This window comes from Acartia tonsa, chromosome 8 (genome assembly GCF_053477335.1).
Source record: "Acartia tonsa isolate MP-2025a chromosome 8, ASM5347733v1, whole genome shotgun sequence".
NCBI classification, from domain to species: Eukaryota; Metazoa; Arthropoda; class Copepoda; order Calanoida; family Acartiidae; genus Acartia; species Acartia tonsa.
Window position 1 is genome coordinate 21,414,640 of NC_137267.1, and position 23,169 is coordinate 21,437,808.

At 31.8% G+C, this 23,169-nt stretch overlaps 1 protein-coding gene across 1 annotated transcript in view; it reads left to right on the forward strand.

Moving 5' to 3' along the window:
- Positions 1-10,786: 10,786 nt before the first annotated feature.
- LOC145326251 (prolyl 4-hydroxylase subunit alpha-1-like) overlaps positions 10,787-23,169 on the forward strand; it is a 50,211-nt gene continuing 37,828 nt past the window's right edge. Inside the window, exons 1-5 of the mRNA XM_080169456.1 lie at positions 10,787-10,927; positions 11,797-11,898; positions 13,269-13,358; positions 14,467-14,533; positions 14,880-14,954. Coding sequence (XP_080025582.1) covers positions 10,844-10,927; positions 11,797-11,898; positions 13,269-13,358; positions 14,467-14,533; positions 14,880-14,954 — 418 coding nt within the window. The 5' untranslated portion in view covers positions 10,787-10,843. The remainder of the gene's footprint in view (positions 10,928-11,796; positions 11,899-13,268; positions 13,359-14,466; positions 14,534-14,879; positions 14,955-23,169) is intronic.

Genomic DNA, 23,169 nt, shown 5'->3' on the forward strand with positions numbered 1-23,169 from the left:
TTTGAAAACTTAAAAACAAAAGGTAGTTATTCTAGCACCCATACTAAAACATACATTTTACAGTATATTCTCAATCATTCTACAGTTTTCACATCGGTTTTTCATAGACCCATAAAAAGTTTGTTAATACAGGTTGTAAACAGGTATTTCCTCATATTACAACCATGCTTCATATATATATTAAAAATGTTATGTAAACAAATTTTTTTGATAAATAAATCAACAAGGATGACAACATTTATAAAAGCTCAACGAATCTGAAAGTCATACAAATGAACACTAACAAATGTCAGGAATGGAGGGGATATTGGACGGTTTAATACACTGGTCTCCAATGTTGAATAAGAAAGTTATATGATTTGTTAATCATAATAAGAACATTGTAACTAAGAAATAAATAACAGAAATGGAAAGAATTGAGAATGTCTGAAAATTGGGAAGAATCTCCTGGAGTTCAATTTAATGAGTCCCAACAAAGCAGTCAGTGGCTAACTTCTCAATCGTTTAATTCTGAGTCTGGTTATGTAACTTCATTACAAATGTTTTTATGACAATTGTGACTTTTATGACAAATGTTGTTATGCCAAGTTTACTTTTATGACACACGCACCTTCATGACAATTGTAACTTCATGACAAATGTTTTTATGACAAGCACACCTTTATAACAAATGTTTTTATGACAAGCACACCTATATAACAGATGTATATATGACAAGTGTTTTCATGACATCTGTATTTATGTAAAAAATTCTATATTTCTTTAAGTATTAGTTGGCTTAACAACTTTAAGGACTTTTATGAAATTTTGATTGGTTGGTTGATTAAGTTAAGTGTCCAAACGTGTCAACCACAAATATTTATCTTCTGAAGGGGTAATATTGTTTAACATCATTGGAAATTTAGATCAATTTATCAACCATTGTCATATCCGTTTAGATCCCTGAACAAATGTAGAATAACGCAGTATAGCGGAAATACTTTGCAGTGCAGTGCACTAAATTTTGGGTGCAGGCAAGGCTGGTCAAACAATCAAACATCGATTCCCAAATCAAATAAAATTATTGAAAAGTATATGAATAACTAGAAAATGTTGGTTTAAAATTGGATTTTTTGGGTCGAATTTGCAAAAATATAATAATAACCTTAAGTAATATAAGTGGTATTTTTTTCTATGTCTTCACAAGAACAATATTATTACTACCCTAGTTATAGAGTAGTTGCCCTACTAACATTGTTGAAAAAATATAATAATAACCTTGGGTAAATAAGTATGATTTCCTGTGCTCTTACAAGAACAAGATATTTGAATTTACAAAAATGTAATAATAACCTTGAGTAATATAAGTGGTATAATTTCCTATATCTTCACAAGAACAAAATTATTCCAACCCTAGTTATAGAGTAGTTGCGCTACTAACAATGTTGCAAAAATATAATAATAACCTTGGGTAATATAAGTGGTATAATTTCCTATATCTTCACAAGACCAATATTATTCCAACCCTAGTTATAGAGTAGTTGCTCTACTAACAGTGTTGCAAAAATATAATAATAACCTTGAGTAATATAAGTGGTATAATTTCCTATATCTTCACAAGACCAATATTATTCCAACCCTAGTTATAGAGTAGTTGCGCTACTACCTAGATTACCTCGTACGGGCGGGATTACAGTCCAGGACCTTTTCGACTTGGTGAACTGTCTTGGTCCTGGTACAGCAATCCAGGAGAACTAAGGATGACTGTTACGCACCCTTCTCTGTCAAAACACCCAAGGATATTAGGTTAAGTAACATCCAACAGACAACCAACTCTCACGACCTTTGTCTGAGAAGTCCCAACTGTGCATGGTAACGAGTTGCGCCTGTTTTGGGCCAAGGCATTCCCCCTACTCTAACTATTTATGTCGCGCATCTGACATAGCAGCAGTAGGAACCATTTTTAACGTCTTTAGTTATGACGCGGTGTCGGCCCGAGATTCGAACCTATCACCTTCCCAACAGTTGCGCTACTAACATTATTGCAAAAATATAATAATAACCTTGAGTAATATAAGTGGTATAATTTCCTATATCTTCACAAGTCCAATATTATTACTACACTAGTTATAGAGTAGTTGCGCTACTAACTTTATTGCAAAAATATATTAATAACCTTGAGTAATATAAGTGGTATAATTTCCTATATCTTCACAAGAACAAAATTATTCCAACCCTAGTTATAGAGTAGTTGCTCTACTAACAATGTTGCAAAAATATAATAATAACCTTGGGTAAATAAGTATGATTTCCTGTGCTCTTACAAGAACAAGATATTTCAAAATTGAAGTATAATCTAAAACAAATACGCTTTATAGAACACTGAATGTATGTCTTATCGTACCCCTATCTATAAATCCTGACGATAATATTACACCACTCTTGTTGTCTGAAATGCACCTTACTGAAGTTTACATACACTTACTCAAGCCCACCAACACCCCCAATTTTGATGTTAAAAAATAAAGTTTGTCACAATTTTCACCTTTCCGAAAAAAAACCTGCTTATGAGAAAAGTTTATGTGGTAGCAATGTTTGGTGTCCTAGGAAAATGGAGATAGATGTCACAGCTTTTGGCCTACCTATTCTATTGACGTTAAAGTAGAGGGAAAGAGAAAGGAAAGGGAAAGAAACCCCCTAGAAAAGAGATGGAGTATAGGGTATTTCCTGACGTCAATAAAATAGGTAGGCCAAAAGAAGTGACGGCTATCCCCATTTTGCTAGGTCACTAAGCAAGTTTTTAGTTATGCCGAAATTAAATTGATATTAAGAACTATAATTTAGAGGCCTAATATATATATTTTTTTTTATTTTAACTTTTATTTGTTAAAAAATCATGATTTTTATTTTTAAATTTTTTTTTTAAATTTTTTTTTATGAAAAATAAATGAACAAGAAGCAATCTAAACTTGCTTTGATGCACACTCTAGATTTGCATCTAGCCATGCCTTTGAAAAGTTGGGATTGTCTAGACTGGAAAGCTTATACCTTTTCCAATAGTTTACCTTAAAGTGATGGTGAAAGCTTTCACCGGATTGTTCAGAGGTAAGTCCGAATCCCCTTCCCCCACAATTAGCTAAAGAAGGGATCAAGTGTTCCATGACTAAGTGAACTTTCAGAGTTATGGACCATCCTAAAGCCATGTATGCTTCAGTAAATTTGACAACCAATTCAGTTACATCCCCTTTCAAATAATGGCATCCAAAAGAAGCTTCTACGATCTTATCAAAAGCTCTTAACACATTAACTATTGGAATCAAAGCAAATTTGTTAGGAACATCCTCCAAAAAAGAATCAGACAATAGATAGTCAGCATTCTTTAGAAGCTTGCGGCAGGCAGGACCTTCAAACTTTTCTCCATGGTAGCCAACTGATACAATACTAAGCTTTCGAGCCCACTGCATTGCCTTTTCATATTCCAATATATCAACTATTCCACCCTTACCAAAGAATAAGTGATTTACTATTCCTTCTAGTGTGTGTAGTTCTGGGAATGGAACCTTATCAATAACTCTAATCTCATCATCTTCCTTTAGGAGTGATTCATTTACAGTGCTGTTGCATAGTCTACCATGCAGTGTTCTAGAACCACCCATCTCTTTAAACCTTTCAAAATCTCTTTTTAAATGACCAAATGTTCTTTCCTCAAAAGTAGTTTTCAATACATCATCAATAGTAAGTAGTTCATTCTCCTTATCATCTAATATGATCTCATCCTCAGGGATATCCTCTAAACCTCTAAGTTGTCTTAGAGAAACAAAACAATGGAGACAGGGGTACATTGAACTTGCAGTTTGGAGACCTAATGCTGTTAAGGCTAGTTTTAAATCAGCTGACAGAAGATATGATATCTTGTCAAGAGCTGCCAAATCCCAAAGTTTCTTTAGATTGTCCCAAGATTCTTGGACATCTGGTACATTTACTAATGTAATCAACCTTTTCACACCACTCAGCTTTCCTTTACCCACTGAACCACCTTCTGAATATACTGATCTTGTTTTATACTGTTTCGAGTTTTCACCTGTATTTTCAATCTCCACCTCACCAGTTTCAGGTTCATAATCATGGGGAAAAATTGATAAGCAGAACTTAAGGGAACCTTGTCCAGAGTCAACCATGAGCTTTATAAAGCATGGTCCTGAAATATCCCTTTCTTCACAAACATAATTGACTATAGAGGTAGCATCTCCATAAAAAACAGGTCTGCTAGCAACTTTATCTTTAGTAACATCCAGGTCCATCCAAACAATCCTGTAAAAGTCTTCCATTCGCTTACCTCTTGAGGTTATATCATCTCTTATATAGGGGGGGATACATTTTCTACCCTGATGAACCCTAAGCCAGTGACACAGTTTTTTTATCCCTAGATTTGAATGTCCCATATAGGTTTGTAGGTCTGCTATAGCTTCATTAGAAAAGTAAACTGGTTTCTTAGGTATTGGGTTAAGTGTTACTGTGGCATGACGACCTTTTGTTGATAGTTTCATAGTAATGTTCTTATGAAAACCACCTTTTCCAAGCTCATGAGTAGCTTTTTCATTCAATAACTTACTGACCATTTGATCCTGTTGTTTGGATGGAAGATTCAAAGCATGTTTGGCTAGGTTAGTAGAAGCTTTGGCAATGGAACAATTTTTAGGATGTTTTAGACCCTTACCAACTTCTTGTTTACAATTTTCATAGATAGTTATACTCCTCCTTTTGTTAGATTCACCACTTACCTTGTTAGGGGTGGAAGTAGCAGAATTAGGCAAAGAACCATACAGCCCATTTTTGACAGAAATGACAATAGGAACATTTCTGGGGTTCTTTCTATGACCTTTGTATCTACCAGTTTGACATATGAAGCAATTACACTTATCTTGCTGCCTTGTTGTTTTGGACAAGATAATATCTTGATAATTAGGCATATTTGGCTTTATAGCTTCTTGGCCAAGTTTTTTCTTAGTCAGATAAAGTCGACAAGAAACACATATTCCTACAGGAAAGTGTTCATCTTCTGGATTGTAGTCTTGGTTTATGAATTCTTTAATTATCAACACTTGAATAGTATTAACAGTTACATGTTTTTTTTTGTCCATCTTAGTTTTATTTCCACAACAACAACACACCTTCTTTCGGTTTTCTTCATGTTCTCCCTTCTTAGATATGCTTGATCCATTTTTATGTTATTTTATCTGAAAGAAAAATAATCATATTATTTATTTAAATAACCTAAAACTTATCTAATACTAACCTATTACTTACCTAATACTAACCTAATACTTACCTAATACTAACCTAATTTTACCTAACACTAACCTTATACTTACCTAATTTTAACCTTACCTATTAAACACCTTAGTTACACTATAAAAGAGATTAATTAAATTAAGAAATAATTAAAAAATATACAATAACAAATATACATGCATTATTACAAGTGTAACTAGTTATTATAGACATTAAAAATCACTGTAAAAGGAATATGAGGAACCATATGCAGGAGAAGAGGCAGGTTGATGGTGGAGGAGGAACACTTGGAGAAGTTTTACAGAAGATGAAGGAACCACAAGTAGACCAGTAGAAGTGTTGTGTTGAGATTCACCAAGTGAACAACATGATACATTTTTAGAGTAAATATTTTTTACAACCAAATTTTAAAATACAATAAATCAAAAAGTATTTGAGCTACAATAATATTACATACCATTATAGAAAGCTCTGTTAGTGCTTTATATTGGTAGCTTTTAGTTCAGCTGTCATCTATTATACTTTTTATGCGTAAATTTTGATTAACTAAGCTTCATATGTGAGAATATTGCAATTTTTTGGGAAAATACAGTGAAAATTTGGGTATAAAAGTAATTTTCAAAAAAAACCACAAAAATGATCAGCTGTGATTTAACGAAAGTTATGTACTGAACGGTTGGACACTTACGGTCATCGACGCGTAGGTCTTGTGAGACGTATGTCAAAAAAAACCTGTTTTTGATCCAGGACACCGGTGTATTACTTGGATCTTACACCAGATTATCATGTACTATAATAAAGTGAAACTTGTAGCGGGCTAGAATAACGATCTGCCCCATCTCTCCCTTCACAACATCCTTTCCTCCTACTAGATATACGAACTGACCGATAAATGAAGGGGAAAATAGCAACCTAAATTGACAATTTTTCAATGTCATAATACCCATGTAAACCTAGTCTACATCCATATTTATACAGTCTTCTTTATAAAACCACCAAAACAATAATGAAAACATACATAAACTATCTAAACTTACAGCCAGAAAACAAATGTTCTATATAAATCTGCCGGAAAATTGAATTAATTTAGGAATATGGATGTTATTTTATTTCATATTGTAATATAGAGATGCTTTGCATATAATATTTAATCATTTTTTTCAAAAATTAGATTAATAGGATAATTATAACATACAAAAAAGTGACGTCAAAAAAGTATTGACGTACGGACGGAACGACCTTAATTATAAATAAGCTTCGCTTTTAAAAATAAAGAAAATCTGCTTTCTAAACTACAGTGGTTTCTACATAAGCAATAAAGGGGTTGGTTTCTATAAAAAGGGGGTAAGAGCAATAAAGGGCAATAAAAAAAGAGGAAGGGGGTAAAGTTTCACTAACCAAACAGGTAGTAAAACTAAATTCACGCACGGTTTCTATGAAGTGCGCGTCGCTCGTAACATAAAAATTTAGAAATAGACCTTTAAAAAATCTATATAGATAAGTTTTATTATACAGTTTTATATTAATAGTAATTCTATATCTATGTGTAAATAAATTGGTCATAATATTAAAGAGAAACCAAAAATATCTGTTAGACTTACAGGGTATATTTCTAAGATCTGTCGACGAAGCGTGAATTTTTTGATTGTCATTGTAAATAGAGTTAATCGGGAATAGAGTGCCAGATTAAATTCTAAGAACTAATTTTAATTGTGTTTTTATTAATCATTGGATCCCTAGACATGTTTTTTTAACCGCTCAAAAGATGATTTTGGTTGAACTTCAAAAAGGACGTATTGGAAACTTTTTAATATCTATAAAAAATTCTGTGAGGTTTTTCAAAATTAAAGCTTGTATCAACATCAATTAAACCCTTTAAAATTTTTATAAAGTAATGCTTTTAAAAGATTGCTAAAAATAGTGTAAATTATAATTTTTGTCATATTTATTACTTTAATATACTGTATAACTTAAAATCATCTACGTACACAATTTTTTAAGGAAGTTTCACTGCAAGAAAGTTCAAATTTTCGAGTTATTCCTCTATAACTTGTTCATTTAATGTAAGTGTATCGTCCAAGAAGCCCGAATATAAGTTTACTGTTTTTAACACACACGCACACACACACATCCACATATGACAATTTCAGCTTTCAGTAAGATATCTTCCTTATATTTTGATTGTATCAAACAATTTAGAGGTTTATAGTACAATTAATACATATATTAATTATCTTAATCTAATATGTGAAATTAAAATGTGAAAGAAAGTGAAACAAGGGCAATGATTTTCAAAAGTATCGCAGCTATAACTAGTCAATTACCTTTTTTCAACTATTGATATAGATAAATAATTGTAAAAATTAGATTATTGGCGGCTATAGGTAATTGAGGCGTAGAGTGGGTGATTCTTCTTCCGAATCTACCATTTTTTCCCTCTCGAATTTACGCGGTTTGTTAGTTCGGTAACCTTTTATTTGTCTAAGCTGTATTAATAAATCTTGCTATGGTATCGGTTTGTAAAAACTACCTGTTGCTGATAGCGGCTATGGTTGAGGATTTTGTATTGGTAGCTAAGAGTGAGGCTTTTTATGTGGCTTAGAAAGCCGCGCAGCTGATTTGTGAGAATTTGTAAGCCGAGCGACTTAGGGTGGATGTTGCTTATGATTATGCATTGCTATTGATTGAACTTTAAATTATCTGGATATTTATAAAAAAAAATCTTTTTTTTGGGGGGGGGGGGGATAATATAACCTTTACTCCCCACCTTAAGTACGTCCTTGTTTTGAACCATTCGATAAATTATATATATCTGTTAAATAAGTGCATTAAATATGACTAGTGGATTCCCACCTCACCCTTTAGGATATTCATAAAAAAGTAAACTCAAATCGTTCAAACAGTTATCAAGATCTAAAGGCTCATCCGGATTTACAGATATACGGACGAAATGACATACATCTGAACCTTTTACTTATATTCTTCATAGTGCCTTATTTAAAAAAAAAGATTTAGATTTATCTGTCTAACAAAAAAGTAATGTGATTAATATCCAGAACAATGATTGTATAGTTTTCAACAAGATATGTGGTTACACTTTGTAATTAAGAATATATGCTTCCTAATAAAATCTTTTTTTTTTAATTTTAAATATAGCCATTAGTATCCATAAAAAAACGATTTATCGACGAATATATCAAATCATTTAGTTTTTTTTTATAATTTTGAAGAAGATATGTAGTTATTCGATGCAAATAAAGCTCTTTATAGTGCCTATAAAAAAGGAGATACATTTAAAATATTTTGGCCAAAATATCCCGAATGACGTCATGTTAGATTAATGGATAAACTGACGTCGTGCAGGACATTTCGGCGAAAAGTTTTTTAAAATCATCCCCCTTTTTAAAGGTACTATAAAGAGCTACTATGCAATTTAAAAGACTTTATAGTGATGTATTTTCAAATAATAAAGCATCTTTATGTTTAAAATACTTTAAAACAATAGTGTAATACGTAATTATAACAAACCTACAGACCAACACAAATGAACTGTAGAATAGCATCGCTTTTTAAAATGCAACATATGATAAATAGACATGACAGTAGTAGTTTTAACCATCAAGCTTTTTAACAGGAAAGATACTCTACAATAACAATTGTCTGTCCGTCCGTCTAGAAATAAGATATAATTAGAGGGAAAAGATTTCTCGAATATAATGGATTATTTTAGAAGTTTAATGCTTCTTGAAAATATTCAATAAATGCGATTTAATCAGCTAATTACAAGATTTATATTTAATTACTTGCTTCGCAACTTAGATATTGTCATCCTTGTTGTCTATTTAAATGCAATGAACACATGATAAGTATGTATGACAAATGTACGTGGTTACACCTTGTTCTTCCTGCTAGGCTGCAGGGACATGAACATTCGACATAGATATTGAATTATTACCCAGCATCTACTAAAGTGGTTTTGTTTCTTTAGAAATGTTGCATTGACATGTCGTTAATTTTCAATACGTCTTTTTTGTGACGTATTTAAAGAAAATGACTTATTAATATGGCCTTAATTGTTTTTTATTTGCCATTATTTTTCTTAAAAAAATAAATTACAAATTAATGCCTGATTAAATATAAAAACTAAGGTTGTTTCAATACGTCATATTCTATTTTTTCCACATATTAATATATGTTATAAAATTACTTATTAATGTGACAGTAAATAAAATAAATAATGTGGAACCAAAACGTCCTTTATTTGTAATAAGTCATCTTTATTAATTAAATAATTTAAATGACATATTGATAAATAAGGACGCATTAAAATGATCTTATATAAATTTAAAAAGGAAATGGATCAAATAGTTACTGATTTTGACACCAGATGGCAGTTAAAATCACTAATTGTTTAGCTTTGTTTTCTCAATGTTTTGACCTTATTTTTAATTTGACAATTATTATTTTGTGATGAAATGAAGGATATTAGTACTACAGACACCACTATGAATTTATATTTTAGTTCCTTTATGCATGTATATTATGAAAACTAATTTTTTTGGTGAGACCTTCTAGAAAGAATAGAACCATATATATAGGTCATGAAACTTTTCAGTAAGTAATGAAATAATAGAAACATATTATGTGTTTGATTCAAAATTGTTAGATTAATTTTAACCCTGAATTATTTCTACTATTTTGTTTGTAAGTAAATAATACATTACCAAATTTGGTAGCCATATTGTTTTTTTTGTCGTTTTATAAAAATTCGACGTCTTAATACAGCCTTAAATGATTTAAATTGAATTAAATTTAATCATTTTATTTACCACAAATAATAAAAAATTATAATACAATTTTGAAAGTTTGGCGGCCATCTTGTTTTTCTGGACGTTTTAAAGGAAAAATTGACGTGTCAATGTGTCTTTATTTAAGATAAAATGTCATTAAATTCAAAATATTGTTATTATTTATATTTTTTTTGGTGACGTTTTTTTAAAGATAACGACGTGTTTTTGGTACACAATACGTCTTTTTAAAAAATTTAAAAAATATGAAACGTCATTTGTATAGTAATAATAAAGTTACGTCATTAAGGACGTATTAATGCGACATGTTCCTTAAAATAATGCGATAAAAGTATATGCTGGGTACTATAATATCATTTTTTTCAATTAAGACCATTTTCTACATTTCTACTTAATACCATTTTACTGATTTTAAAAATAAATGCAATACGTGTGTTTTAGCTGTGCCACTTAAGGACATACTTCTCCTTAATTTATGATTACAATGTCTTTTTATCAAATAAAAAGTATTGGTTAATTTACTTAAACCTGTCAGAAGTTAATTATCAATATCTCATTTTCTTCATTGAAACAGTTTTACAATTTTTGTGTTCTCTAATCACCGATTAAATTTACTAGTCCTAGTTATTTCAGAATAACTTATAGAAGAAAATTAAGAGATCAAACTTTTTACGAATAGATATTTTGTTATTGTTATTTTCAGACTAAAATGTGAACAAAATAAAAAGATTTTCTGTAAAAATATTTATCAATTAACTTTCAAAATGTTCATAGTTAAAGTAAATATGTTGTTTGCGATACTGCTGCTATGCCAGGCTCTTATTTGTTACTCATCATGGCAGCCTCAGGTATTATTGTTATACATACATATACTTTGTTGGGAAGCTACTCTACAATTATTATAAACTGTTATTTGTCTCATCGGTTTTTTAATAAGAGGATAATAAATCTTTAATTTTTCCTAAAATAGATTTGATATATTTTTCCAGGGATCGGTAGCCACGTGTAAGCCTCAGTGAAATCGTCATTTTATCACTATAAAATTCAGCTGGATGTAAAAACTGCTCTTTAGCAGACAATCCTTCTTTCTGAAATTTCTTTTTCTGCCCACAAGCAGGTTTAAAACTGAGGCTTATGCGCGGCTGAGGCGCGGTTGCCAAACCCAGTATTTTTCTTATAATATGCTGTAAGAGGTTGTCTAATTTATTAGGGAAACGCTGATGAAAATAAAAGATACTATTGGCTGTGCCAATAGCATCTTAGGACTTTTTATTTGATGGAGGTCCTATGCGATTTTAGCCTTTAAATGAGAACGCGTTCTGGTCGTTTGACAGTATCATCTAATTAGCCACTTGAATTGGGGAAGGGAGAAATTTACACTCCTACTTTCAATTTTAGTTTTGTTTTAAAAAGAAAAAAAGGGGCGGGTGGTCATTATATCTTGTGGGGAGTACTCTTGGTTGGGTGGTGATACCCTCCAACGTAATAGTAATAAACCTTTCCAGGACCTATGAGAAGCTACATTGTAAAGAGGAATTACACCTGATCAGCGATAAGCGAGATCCTTTAGCGCCCAAAGATAGATACAGATCCTGTTATTCTTTTATAATAATTATTTGTTTTATGTAGTATGAAATACTTTTACTATTTTAACTTTTAAATTACAATATTAATTATCATGAATAGTACGTCCTTAATTATTGTTTTTTTTTTCAAGATTGAACAAGAGATGGAGATAGCCGAAGTATTGAAAGGCCTGTCAGAAAGAATGGAGAAGGCGGTTAATTCTATCAATAAATATGAAGCCGCCATTAATAAGGTATTCTTATTATTAATTTTTGTTCTATTACCATTATTTTTAACTCTAGCTACGCCCCTAGAGACCTCAAGGAGCACTTAAGGAGGAACCTAGTAATAGTGTCTAACTTTTTATCTTTGTGACGTAACAAAAATCGGGTATAGTCCTTTTCACGACATCCCTCCATAAGGAGCGATTCTTCGTATTTTTCACAGTAGCTTTTCTCCTATTTCTAGCCCCTGCGGGGCCAATTACCTAACCCTGTGGGGCAATCACCTAACACAATATAACCTAACCTAACCTAAAATAACCTATAAAAAGCCATTTTAAAAATACGACGAATCGCTCCTTATGGAGGGATGTCGTGAAAAGGACTATACCCCAAAAATCCATCTCTTTTTTAGGGGTTTCCTTTCCCACCTCCACCTCCCCTCTCATCCTTCGATTTTTGTTACGTCACAAAGATAAAAAGTTAGACACTATTACTAGGTTCCTTAAGGAGGGGGAAGTTTAATCCTAAACCCATTTTTTAATTTAGACTTTAAAAAAGTAAAAAATTTGAAGGGGGTCGACACCCACCCTCCCAACCCTACTTTTTATTTTTTTAGTGCGGGTGTTTTTTTTCTAGGTTCGATTTCGCTCGGGAGGGTGTTGGTACTCTCCCCCAAATTAGTTATAAACCTTCCTGGGACCTATGAGAAGCTACCCTGTCAAGGAGAACCCGATCGGTTCATCGGTTAGCAGACAAACAAACAGACCAACATCCTTTTACTTTATGTTAAGGATTCTTATTTCAAGTACGATTATCAAAGCTTTATTGTAGCTTTGTAAAGCCTTGCTTTTATAATTGTTAGCTTACTTGTTTTGCTAGTTAGTAATTTCTCTAATAAAAACTAGTTTGTTTGAAGTAATTTTGCAAAAAAGAAAATCTGCCAAATTCAAATGGAAAGTAATTTTTAGGACAGGAAGCAAACAAGTTTTTGAAAGTTTGATTACTAAAAATGATTGCTTTCTATTTTTGTATTTACTTTTTTATGATTGTGATTCTTGTATTAGGTATACAGTGCAAAGTGTGGAGCTATATTAGAGTGTCCAGAGGAAACTATTATGATTCTTGTATTAGGTATACAGTGCAGAGTATAGAGATATATTAGAGTGTCCAGAGGAAACTATTATGATTCTTGTATTAGGTATACAGTGCAGAGTATGGAGATATATTAGAGTGTCCAGAGGACACTATTATGATTCTTGTATTAGGTATACAGTGCAGAGTATAGAGCTATATTAGAGTGTCCAGAGGAAACTATTATGATTTGTGTATTAGGTATACAGTGCAGAGTGTGGAGATATATTAGAGTGTCCAGAGGAAACTATTATGATTCTTGTATTAGGTATACAGTGCAGAGTGTGGAGATATATCAGAGTGTCCAGAAGAAACTATTGTTGATAACATTATTGGAAATCCTATCTATAATTTTCAGGTAACAATAACAGTTATAGGTCGGTATCCTTTAAAGTTCCTAGTCGGGCACTGAACCCTCCCCCCCCCCCCTTTATTTGGATCAAATTGAAAATATTTTGGAGGTGGTTGTTCGTGTTCTACTTTAGGTTAGATTATTTGGTAGCCTCGCAGTGTTAGGACACCACATTTTTAGTTTATTTCATAAATAAGAGGTGATGGGATTCTTTGCTTGCTAAGCACTTTAAAAACAAGGACGAATTTCCAATAAACAACGCTTACATACAAACATTTTTAGTCACAGTAAGAAAAGTAAAAGCAAAGTTTATTGGACAATAATAGTAGAACTAAATCATAAATTACAAAAAGACTACAATTTTTGATATTTTTATATGGTGTCTTTTAATTAATATCAAACTTATAGTAGATGTTACTAAAAACATTTAAATATTGAGCACATTTTTATGTATTTTCCTTAAACCAATCAAACAATTTAAATTACTTGATATTCAAAATTCTCATTGTTATTCTATTTGATATTTTAATTTCAAATATTTGAAATTCATTTTCATGTAACTTATTACGAATACAAATCATAAATTAATTAGAAGCGCTGCTCTATATATTGTGTCTTTTTGTAAGCCTGTCCAACCACTAGTCTAAATCATCATTTCAAAAAGTTGAAAAAGTAAATTGTTAACATAAAGTATTATTTATTTTGCATACTCCAGAAGTGTTTTTTTTGTATTACATTTTATATATTACATTGTATTATAGACAGCTTTCTGCGGATATTGAATGAGAGATTATAGAAATAAAACCAGTTTTGTTAGGCCCGTGGGACCGAATGCACGGGGTAACAAAACTGGTATTATTTTTATGATTTTTATTTTAATATTCATGGAAAATTGTTTGTAATACGATGCTATACATTTTTTTCAGTATAGCGGAGAACCGGTCTTAATCCAGAGGATATTAATCGGATTATGAAAATTCTTCAGATACAATTTTTTGGAGATCTACTAAATAACTTACTTTGACAGTCCGTTTATTTGACCTTTATGGATATTTTCTGTATAAGTTTGTGCTTTGCTACTTATTGTTGTTGTTATCCTTGTTTTATCATTTAGTTACTGAAGAGAATTACAGTTTTTTACAAAGTTATGGAGAAGAATATTGATAAAATTAATTATCAAGGTAATATTTGAATAAAGTAACAGGATGTATGTATGCTGGTATGTACTAAAGGATCTCGATAACCACTGAACCGATATAGTTCTCCCTGACAGGATAGCTTCTTATAGGTCTTAAGAAGGTTTATAAATATTGAAAAAGGCTACCACCACCCTTCCCAAAAATCGCCAAAAAAACACAAAAACATTGAAGGGGGGCGACAATATCGTTTATTTATTATTTACTTACAAGGGACTCACCGTTATTTAAAAAGGTAAAAATTTGATAATTTCCTGGTTAATCTTGGGGTAAAACTAATGTCAATTTATCTTCCATTGTTTTTACATCCCTAATTTATGTATATTTTTAGGTGCATTAGATGAGATAGAGAGGATAAAAGAGAAATACAATGGCTTGCCTCAAAAGTATGAAAGAGAAGCAGTAGGCAATGATAACAATTAATTTCACGCCTCAAAAAAAATTCCCTCAAGATGCATAGCGAGCACAGAAACACTCCCCTCCTTTATTTAAAAAAAAATAAATAAGGGAGAGTGTATTTTGTTCTATGTCTAACCCCTGCGAAGGGTCTACAGGGCTATACCTGCGTTGTTTTAACCCTGCGGGGATATCCTGTAAATCCCAAATTTTCATTTTATAACAAAGAAAGGGAGTTTTTCTGTGTCTAAATATGCGCTTTGAGGGAAACAACTAAAACGCCATATTTATTTTTTCTTATATTTTCAAAGATATTGCGCAATTACTTTAACAAATAATAATAATAATAAGTAACCAGAAAATATTCGTCTTTATAAGCCAGACATCTCAATAATTAATTTTTTAAGAAAGTCCGATATATAGTTTATTGTGTATTCTTATTTTTGAAAAACTATATTTTTATTTAGAAACCTTTATCTGCGGGTTCTTTGATATAAAACTTTGAATAACTATAAAATTTTAGTCATTATTCAATAATCCATTATTTTGTCCTATATTAAACGAAAAATGATCCTATACAGTATTTCCGTACTTGTTCAATTATATAAGACAAAATTCATTAAAAATTCTAAATTCTATTAGACAAATGTATTTTAGACAAGGAAAATAATTTTATAGAATAGTTTGAAAGATTGTAGGGCGATTTCCCTCTAATTGCCAAGTTGATCACAGAACTACACCCCTTTTTTAAAAAAATTAATTTTAAATAAGACGATGCGGTTTTTTGTTTGTTAATTCATTTCTTTTAGTTAGGTTGTTTTTGATACATGGTAGCTTTGTAGTGTTAGGGCACCGCTGGTTTAGGTCATCTCGCATGGGTTGAGCATAGGAAAAATATATCATTTGTTAATTTATTTCAATAATAAGGGTAGAGGGTACAGGTGCTCGATATGCACTTTGAGGGAAAGCACCGATTTTAGTTTGAAGTTTGACTGACAGAGAATGTTTTATTCCCAAAGAAAAGTTTCAACTTCAAAGGCGACGTCCTTCATTTTTTTTAACCAATTTTTAGACTTTAGAGCGAGGTTGCTCTTCAAATGTTTTAGTCGTTTGATAGAATATTACAGACAGACTTTACACTATTTAAAAAATGCATGATGAATCATAAAACAGTTTGGTACAAACAATGTAAAAAAAATGTAATTCATAACACTGCGGGGCCTACACCTGGAGTTCTTTAACATTTCAGAGCTACCCTGTGCAAAACATAACCTGTCTCACAAAAACTACTAACCTAACGCCCCCCCCCCGCACCTTACTTCCAATTTATTTGAAATTAAAACGAGAAACACAAAGAGAGGGAGGGGACATTGGGCTGTATATTACACTAGTCCCCGAAGTTTTATGATAATGTTTTCTTATTCTTTAGGAGTGGGGACAAAACACCTAATTTAAAAATACCTAATTTAAAAATGCCTAATTTTATAAATGTCTGATGTGACAAAACACCTAATTTATAAATACCTAATTTAAAAATGTCTAATTTAAAAATACCTAATCTTAAAAATGCCTAATGTGACAAAACACCTAATTTTAAAAATGCCTAATTTTATAAACACCTAACTATAATTACCTAAATTTAAAAATGCCTAATTTTAAAATATCTAAATTAAAAAAACCTAATTCTAAGCATATCTTAAAACTGTTGTTAATTATATTAAACCGGCGGATACGCCCCCTAGAGGCCTCTAGGGGCAATTGCAGTGCGGAGGTGAATTCAATTTAGTCTTGAGGGGGGGGGGGGGTTACGACCCACCCCTCCACAATTTCAAAATATAGTTTGAAAAAGACCTATGGTCTTTTAAAGTTATACATGTTTTTAGAAATTATTAGCTACTTAATAAGTGTCCATTTTTAAAAATTAATTATCATTATAGTTTCTAATCATTAGGCTGCTAATAATGTAAAATTTTCTTTACATATGAAAATAAAAAAAGATAGTTCTTTATATCATTTATCGTCATAGACAAATAATTCTAAGAACCTGTCTTGTTTTCCCTCGAAAAAATGTTTTATTTCCTAACAACAAATTTAAAGTGTGTGAGAATCAACATATACAATTGAAGGAATTTTGAAGGGCCTACAAATTAATAGACAGAAAGAAAAATCTAAAATAATGATTTGAAGTATGTAAAAAAATATAGATAACAAGGCTTTTAATGTTGAAAACCTCTATCAAAACTGTCAATTTGCAATTTCAATGTTTACGTCGACTAAAATGACTTAAAAAAAAAAAAATTATGATTAGTTTGTGGCACCTCACGTGAGAAATAAGTTAATTAGTTAAATCAAAGGTTGAAGGACAATGGAGACAAATGAGTTTTAATTTTTATTGGTTTCTTCCCTAACCTAAGTCGCTTTACAAAATCGTCAAGGGGATGGCCTGTCGTCAGAGATAATAGAGGGAAAGGTGGGAGTAAGTTGATTTTTTTTCTTGGGGGGTGATAGTTGACTATTCCCCATTTTAGTTCTAGTTTTATAGAAAAAAAGATTAAAGAAATATAAAAAAAATTGTGGGGGGGGGGATTTTTTCAAAGGGGGATTTCTCATTGGAAGGTGTTGGTAACCTCCCCAAAAGCGTTATAAAGCTACCCATGACCTACGAGAAGCTTCATTGTAAAGATGAACCATATTGGTTCATCGACTAGCAAGATTCTTCAGCAAGAACAATAAGCCAATTGGATTAATGTTATCAAAATTTTTAGTGTTTTAGTGAAAAAAAAAATAGATATTTTAGAATTAGGCATTTCTAAATTAGGCGTTTAGATAGTTTAAAATTAGGTATTTTTAAATTAGGCGTTTTTAAAATTAGGCATTTTTAAAATTAGGTATTTTTAGTTAGGCATTTTTAGTTAGGTGTTTTTAAATTAGGCATTTATAAATTAGGTGTTTTTAAATTAGGTGTTTTTAACGTAGGTGTTTTTAATATTAGGTATTTTTAAACTTAGATGTTTTTAGTAAGGCATTTTTAGTTAGGCATTTTTAAATTAGGTGTTTTGTCCCCACTCCTATTCTTTACACTATTGGGGACTTTTGTTGAATTAAATTGGATATTCAAATGTTTCAACAACTATAATTTGAAATATGCTATTGGAAATGTTGTGTATCATCATTAGGGGTGTACAACAATTTTTCAGTCTTTGTCTTGTCCCTTTAGATCCCTTGGAAACCACCAGTATTTCTTATTATTCTATTATAATACCTTCAGGATGAAATCTTAATGAAACCTTAGTTTAGAGTTTAGACATTTATGTATAAAATATGTTAAAATATTGCAAATGAACTAAAGTTTGTTTTTAAGACCCAATTTATCTCAATATTGAGGTCTCAGACGCGTAAAGAAAAAAAGTTTGAAAATTTATTAAGATTGATCATTATTTTCTGAAAATTGGGAGAATTTTATAACATTTTAATATTGGAACAAGAACAAAAATGTTCAAAATAAGTTTTCTCTACAGCAATAGTCACTAAAGTTTTATATAATGTTTTCATGTTCGTTAAGAATTTTGGGGACTTTTATTGAATTTGATTGGTCTGTCTATTAAGTTGAGTGTCCAAACGTTTTAACTACTAATTATGATTTACAGAAGAGATAATTTTATGTATCATCATTGTTGTGGTGTATTAATTTATCTTTTTAGATCCATGTGAATATGTATAGAAAAAGAAGCGAATGGCTTATAGTTTATCGTTAACCTGCGCACAAACATGAAAAGAAGTTGCTATTTTACTATCAACTTTCTACGTTTAGCTTTATTAGAGCAGAGATCTAGAGTGAATAAGACAGTGGCTAATAAATTTTTGTAGATCCTGAATGATGATACACAAAAATTTCCCATTACATGTAGATTACATATAGTGGCAATTTAGACACTGAACTTAATGAACCAACCAATTAAATTACAATAAAAGTCCTGAAAGTTGTTAAGTCAACTAATAAGAAAATGTTATTATAAAATTTTGGAGACTAGTTTAACCCTTAACGGTCGGGGGGGGGGGGGGCCCCCCCATCCGGTTTTTTCTATCTCATTTTCTGTGTGTGAAAGATAAAGAGCCCAAACTGCTTGACTTTTTAAGTATGGGTATGACACATAACTGAGAGTTGGAATTTTTTGAAAATCTACATCTTGGCGGGCACAGGATGCCAGCAAACCTGGCAGGGTCATCCAGGTAAAAAATAAAATATTTTTTTTGACTTAAACAAAGCATTTTATCTTACCAAATTACTAAAATATCCTTTACTAGTACATCCTCATCTTAAATACAGGTGTTCAAGTCAATTTCAGGTTCCAGGTATGATCCTGCAGGTCCTGATCCTCCAGGTCTCCAGAAATCTTTAAAAGGCTCCTGTGGCCGCAATTTTTGACTTAGAGACTTCAAATTTTAAACTTAAGCTTTTCTTACATGTCTAGATAATGTATTAAAATTTCATAAAGATCCGCCGCCGTTTTCCCGCCGACCGCCGACTGCGGCAGCTGGCAGCTGCCAAGTACAGCTGCGGCCGCTGAAATTTATGTTTTGATATTTCAAATATAAAATTTACATAAAAATAAACATTTTCTGCAAAAAAATTGTTCTTCTAGTTTCAAAAATAAAAAAATTACAGCCATTTGAAATTTTTAAGTAAAAAAGGACCTAAAAACAAAGGTTGTTAAATAAAAGGGTGAAGGAAGCGAAAATTGACTTAGACTTATAAAAGGTCGGAAATTCATCATAACACAGGGGACTTGCACAAAAAATTTTAGCCATCTAGCTCTAATAGGAACTGAGATAATGAGGGGGGGCGTTGAACGCCCCCCCCCTCCCCCGACTGATTAAGGTGCGGCAAGGGGCCCGACTGTTAAGGGTTAATAAACAGCCCAATGTCCCCTCTTTGATATTACAGTCTGAAGAAAGTTTATGATATATCTATTGTGATTTAGTATACTAGTGGCTCTTTCCCTAGCCCACCCTCAACGAAAAAATATTCTAAAGCCTTGCAGTGTGAAGTGGATATACATTCCCTGAAAATCAAAGCCTAGAGCCTAGTTGGCTAATCAGTTGGTGAGATCTTATGCTTTATCCGTATAGCTGGACAGACATACATCATTCTACTAGGAGGTACAAGTTTATTATTTGAACCCCTTCCCTTAGATTGATTTTTCCTTGCAGTTAGCTGTAATCAAACCCGCGACCGTGGCTCAAAACGTGACTCAACACGTAGCGCATCCGCTCGTCGTCGGGAAGGTGATAGGATCGAATCTCAGTCCGACACCGCGTCATAACTAAAGACGTTAAAAATGGGTCCCACTGCTACTATGTCAGATGCGCGACGTAAATAGTTAGAGTGGGGGGAATGCCTTGGCCCAAAACAGGCGCAACTCGCTACCATGCACAGTTGGGACTTCTCAGACAAAGGTCGTGCATCTCAGAGAGTTGGTTGTCTGATGGGTGAATGGACGCTTTACACCGCAATCATAAGTATTGTATGTATGTTTCAAGGTGCGTGGAGAGGTCTAGTACCCGAAGCGACACCTAGCCCACTAGAGTCTTATCTTATCTTATCTTAGCTGTAATCAAATCTCGTTAGCCGCTCACCTACAATTTACATTATCTACAAATTGCATAAAATGTTATTTTAAACTTTAAAACCAATGTAGTGAGATGGGAATGGAGGCTTGAGGGTGATCTTTTAACTTTTGGATGGAAATTGACAATAAATCTATGATACATTCAGTGAGAATATATTTCAAGTTATTATATATCTCTCTCTCTCTCTCTCTCTCTCTCTCTCTCTCTCTCTCTCTCTCTCTCTCTCTCTCTCTCTCTCTCTCTCTCTCTCTCTCTCTCTTTCTTTCTCTCTCTTTCTCTCTCTTTCTCTCTCTCTCTCTCCCTCTCTCTCTCTGTCACTTTCTATTTGATTTGATTTAGCACCAAAGTTTGGAATACTAGACACTTAGATTAAGGCATTATTACGCACTCTAGTTACAGGGTCTCAGGTCTTTTTATTAACCCTCGGGTGCGACTCTAGGCTTTGATGGAATCGAACACAGTAATAGTGTCTGACTGATTATGACGTAACAAAAAAAAATAGCCAATGAGAGGCCACTATAAATTTTACCATTGGTCAATAACGGCCTCTCATTGGCTAATCTTTTTTTGTTACGTCATAATCAGTCAGACACTATTACTGTGTTCGATGGAATCTTTCTATTAATTTAAAGTTTAGATTATTCTTTATTCTTGATAATGTTTTATTGGGGGTAGGAGAGTACCTTTATATACCAGGTGGGAGGGGACATTGGGCTGTTTATTACACTAGTCCCAAAAGTTTTATAACAACGTTTTCTTATTCGTTGGCTTAACAACTTTGTGGTTTTTATTTACTTTTTAAGGAAAAACAATTAGTTATAGGACATAAATTACTAGTAAATATACCTTGGCCAAGTTAAGTTTTTAAAATTAACAGTTGCTTTGTTTAAGTCGAATTGTCTTTAAATATTATCTTTTTAAAGTAAAAAATAAATATTAGAACAATAAGAATAAAGTTGAAGTAACTCTTTCAAGTAAATGGGCGGGGAAAACATTTCTAACTAGTTTTACTTAGCTATCTCTTATAATTATTGTCCTTTTTTATATAATGACCCTGTTAATATAAGTTTGTACTTTATAGACTACAATATTACAGGGATATATGGATGGTTTAATGAATCTAAATTCATATTTCTGACTCTCTTGGATTTTGGGTACTAGAACCTGTGTAACGTTTTACTATTACTAACCAGCACAAATTATTTACAAAGTATAGATGAGATAAAAAAAAATTCTACATTTTCTGTAATTTTCTGCAAACTGTAAATCAATCCCAATTTTGGTATTATTAAAAACAAGGATGACAACATTCATAAGTAGCGAAGCTCAAAAATTATGAATGGATATCGGAAAAAAATGCTATAAAGCAGTTTCATACAATAAACATTAATGTTGATAAAATAGGGAAATAAGGAAACCTTAAAAATCACGCAACCTTAAAAACCATGAAAATTTTAAAATCTAGGAATCGATCTAGCATCGCAATTTATAGACAAATCTTAATGAAACTCGATAAAAATATGTAGAATATGAGCATATTCAATTCCTGATAATTTCAGCCACAAATTATGACTAGGAATCGAGTAAACCATAGAAAACCTAAAAATCTAGGAATCGATCTGGCACCCCAACTAATAAAAAAATCGTAATAAAACTTAAAGAAAATATGTAGAATGTAAATTTAAACAATCCCTGAAAATTCCAGCCCATTATCTTAAAAAGGAGTTGAGAAATTTACAAAAACATGAAAATCTAGGAATCGATCTAGCACCCCAAACAACAGACAGATGGACAAAATAATGTATAGATTAGATGGGCATATGTTATAAGAATCTTCACTAAAAATTTCAGCTGTCTATCTTTTCTAGGAGCCGAGAAAATCACGTTTCCCCCACTTTGTCTCAGACGGACAGACGGACAGACGGACTGACGGACGGACATTTCGAATTATAGAGTAGCTTCGCTACTAAAAACACCATTTCTAAAGTCATATCTTTTCACAGTAAAAAAGGACAGGAAAGCCTAATGTTTAATATTTTTATTTCAACGTTTACTTTTTTTAGATAACCTGAATGGTCGGAATCTTCGTAGATAAATTTGGTCTTTAGAATATTGAGTTAGAACTCTAAATTTGAATTAACAGCTCATTGTTCAATCCCTCATCCCTGACAGTTTTAGTAGAATACAATTAATATGTTAGACTAGTAAGACACATATCCATAATTACATAATTAATATTATCAAAGTTTCCTAAAGTTTGATAAAGCTCTTCTCTGGAGACGTTATATTCATCCAACATCCGTAAAAACGGAGCTAATTCAATTCATTATTTTATTATTCATTATTTCTATAGTTATCAAAAATTATGTTCTTAGCTACCCCAAAAACCCTAAACAAAAAAGAAATTATTTTAAAAAGTGTCCGTAATTAAAACTCCTTCTTCACTTTTAAAAAAACTCAAATCCTCAGTGCAAAATAATATTAACATGTTGTACCTATTTGAGGAAAATAAATCTTATCTCTTATCTTAAAATTTAAGGGGGATCAAAAATTAGGAAACTTATATTTTTTTTTAACTTAACTTAATCCTATTA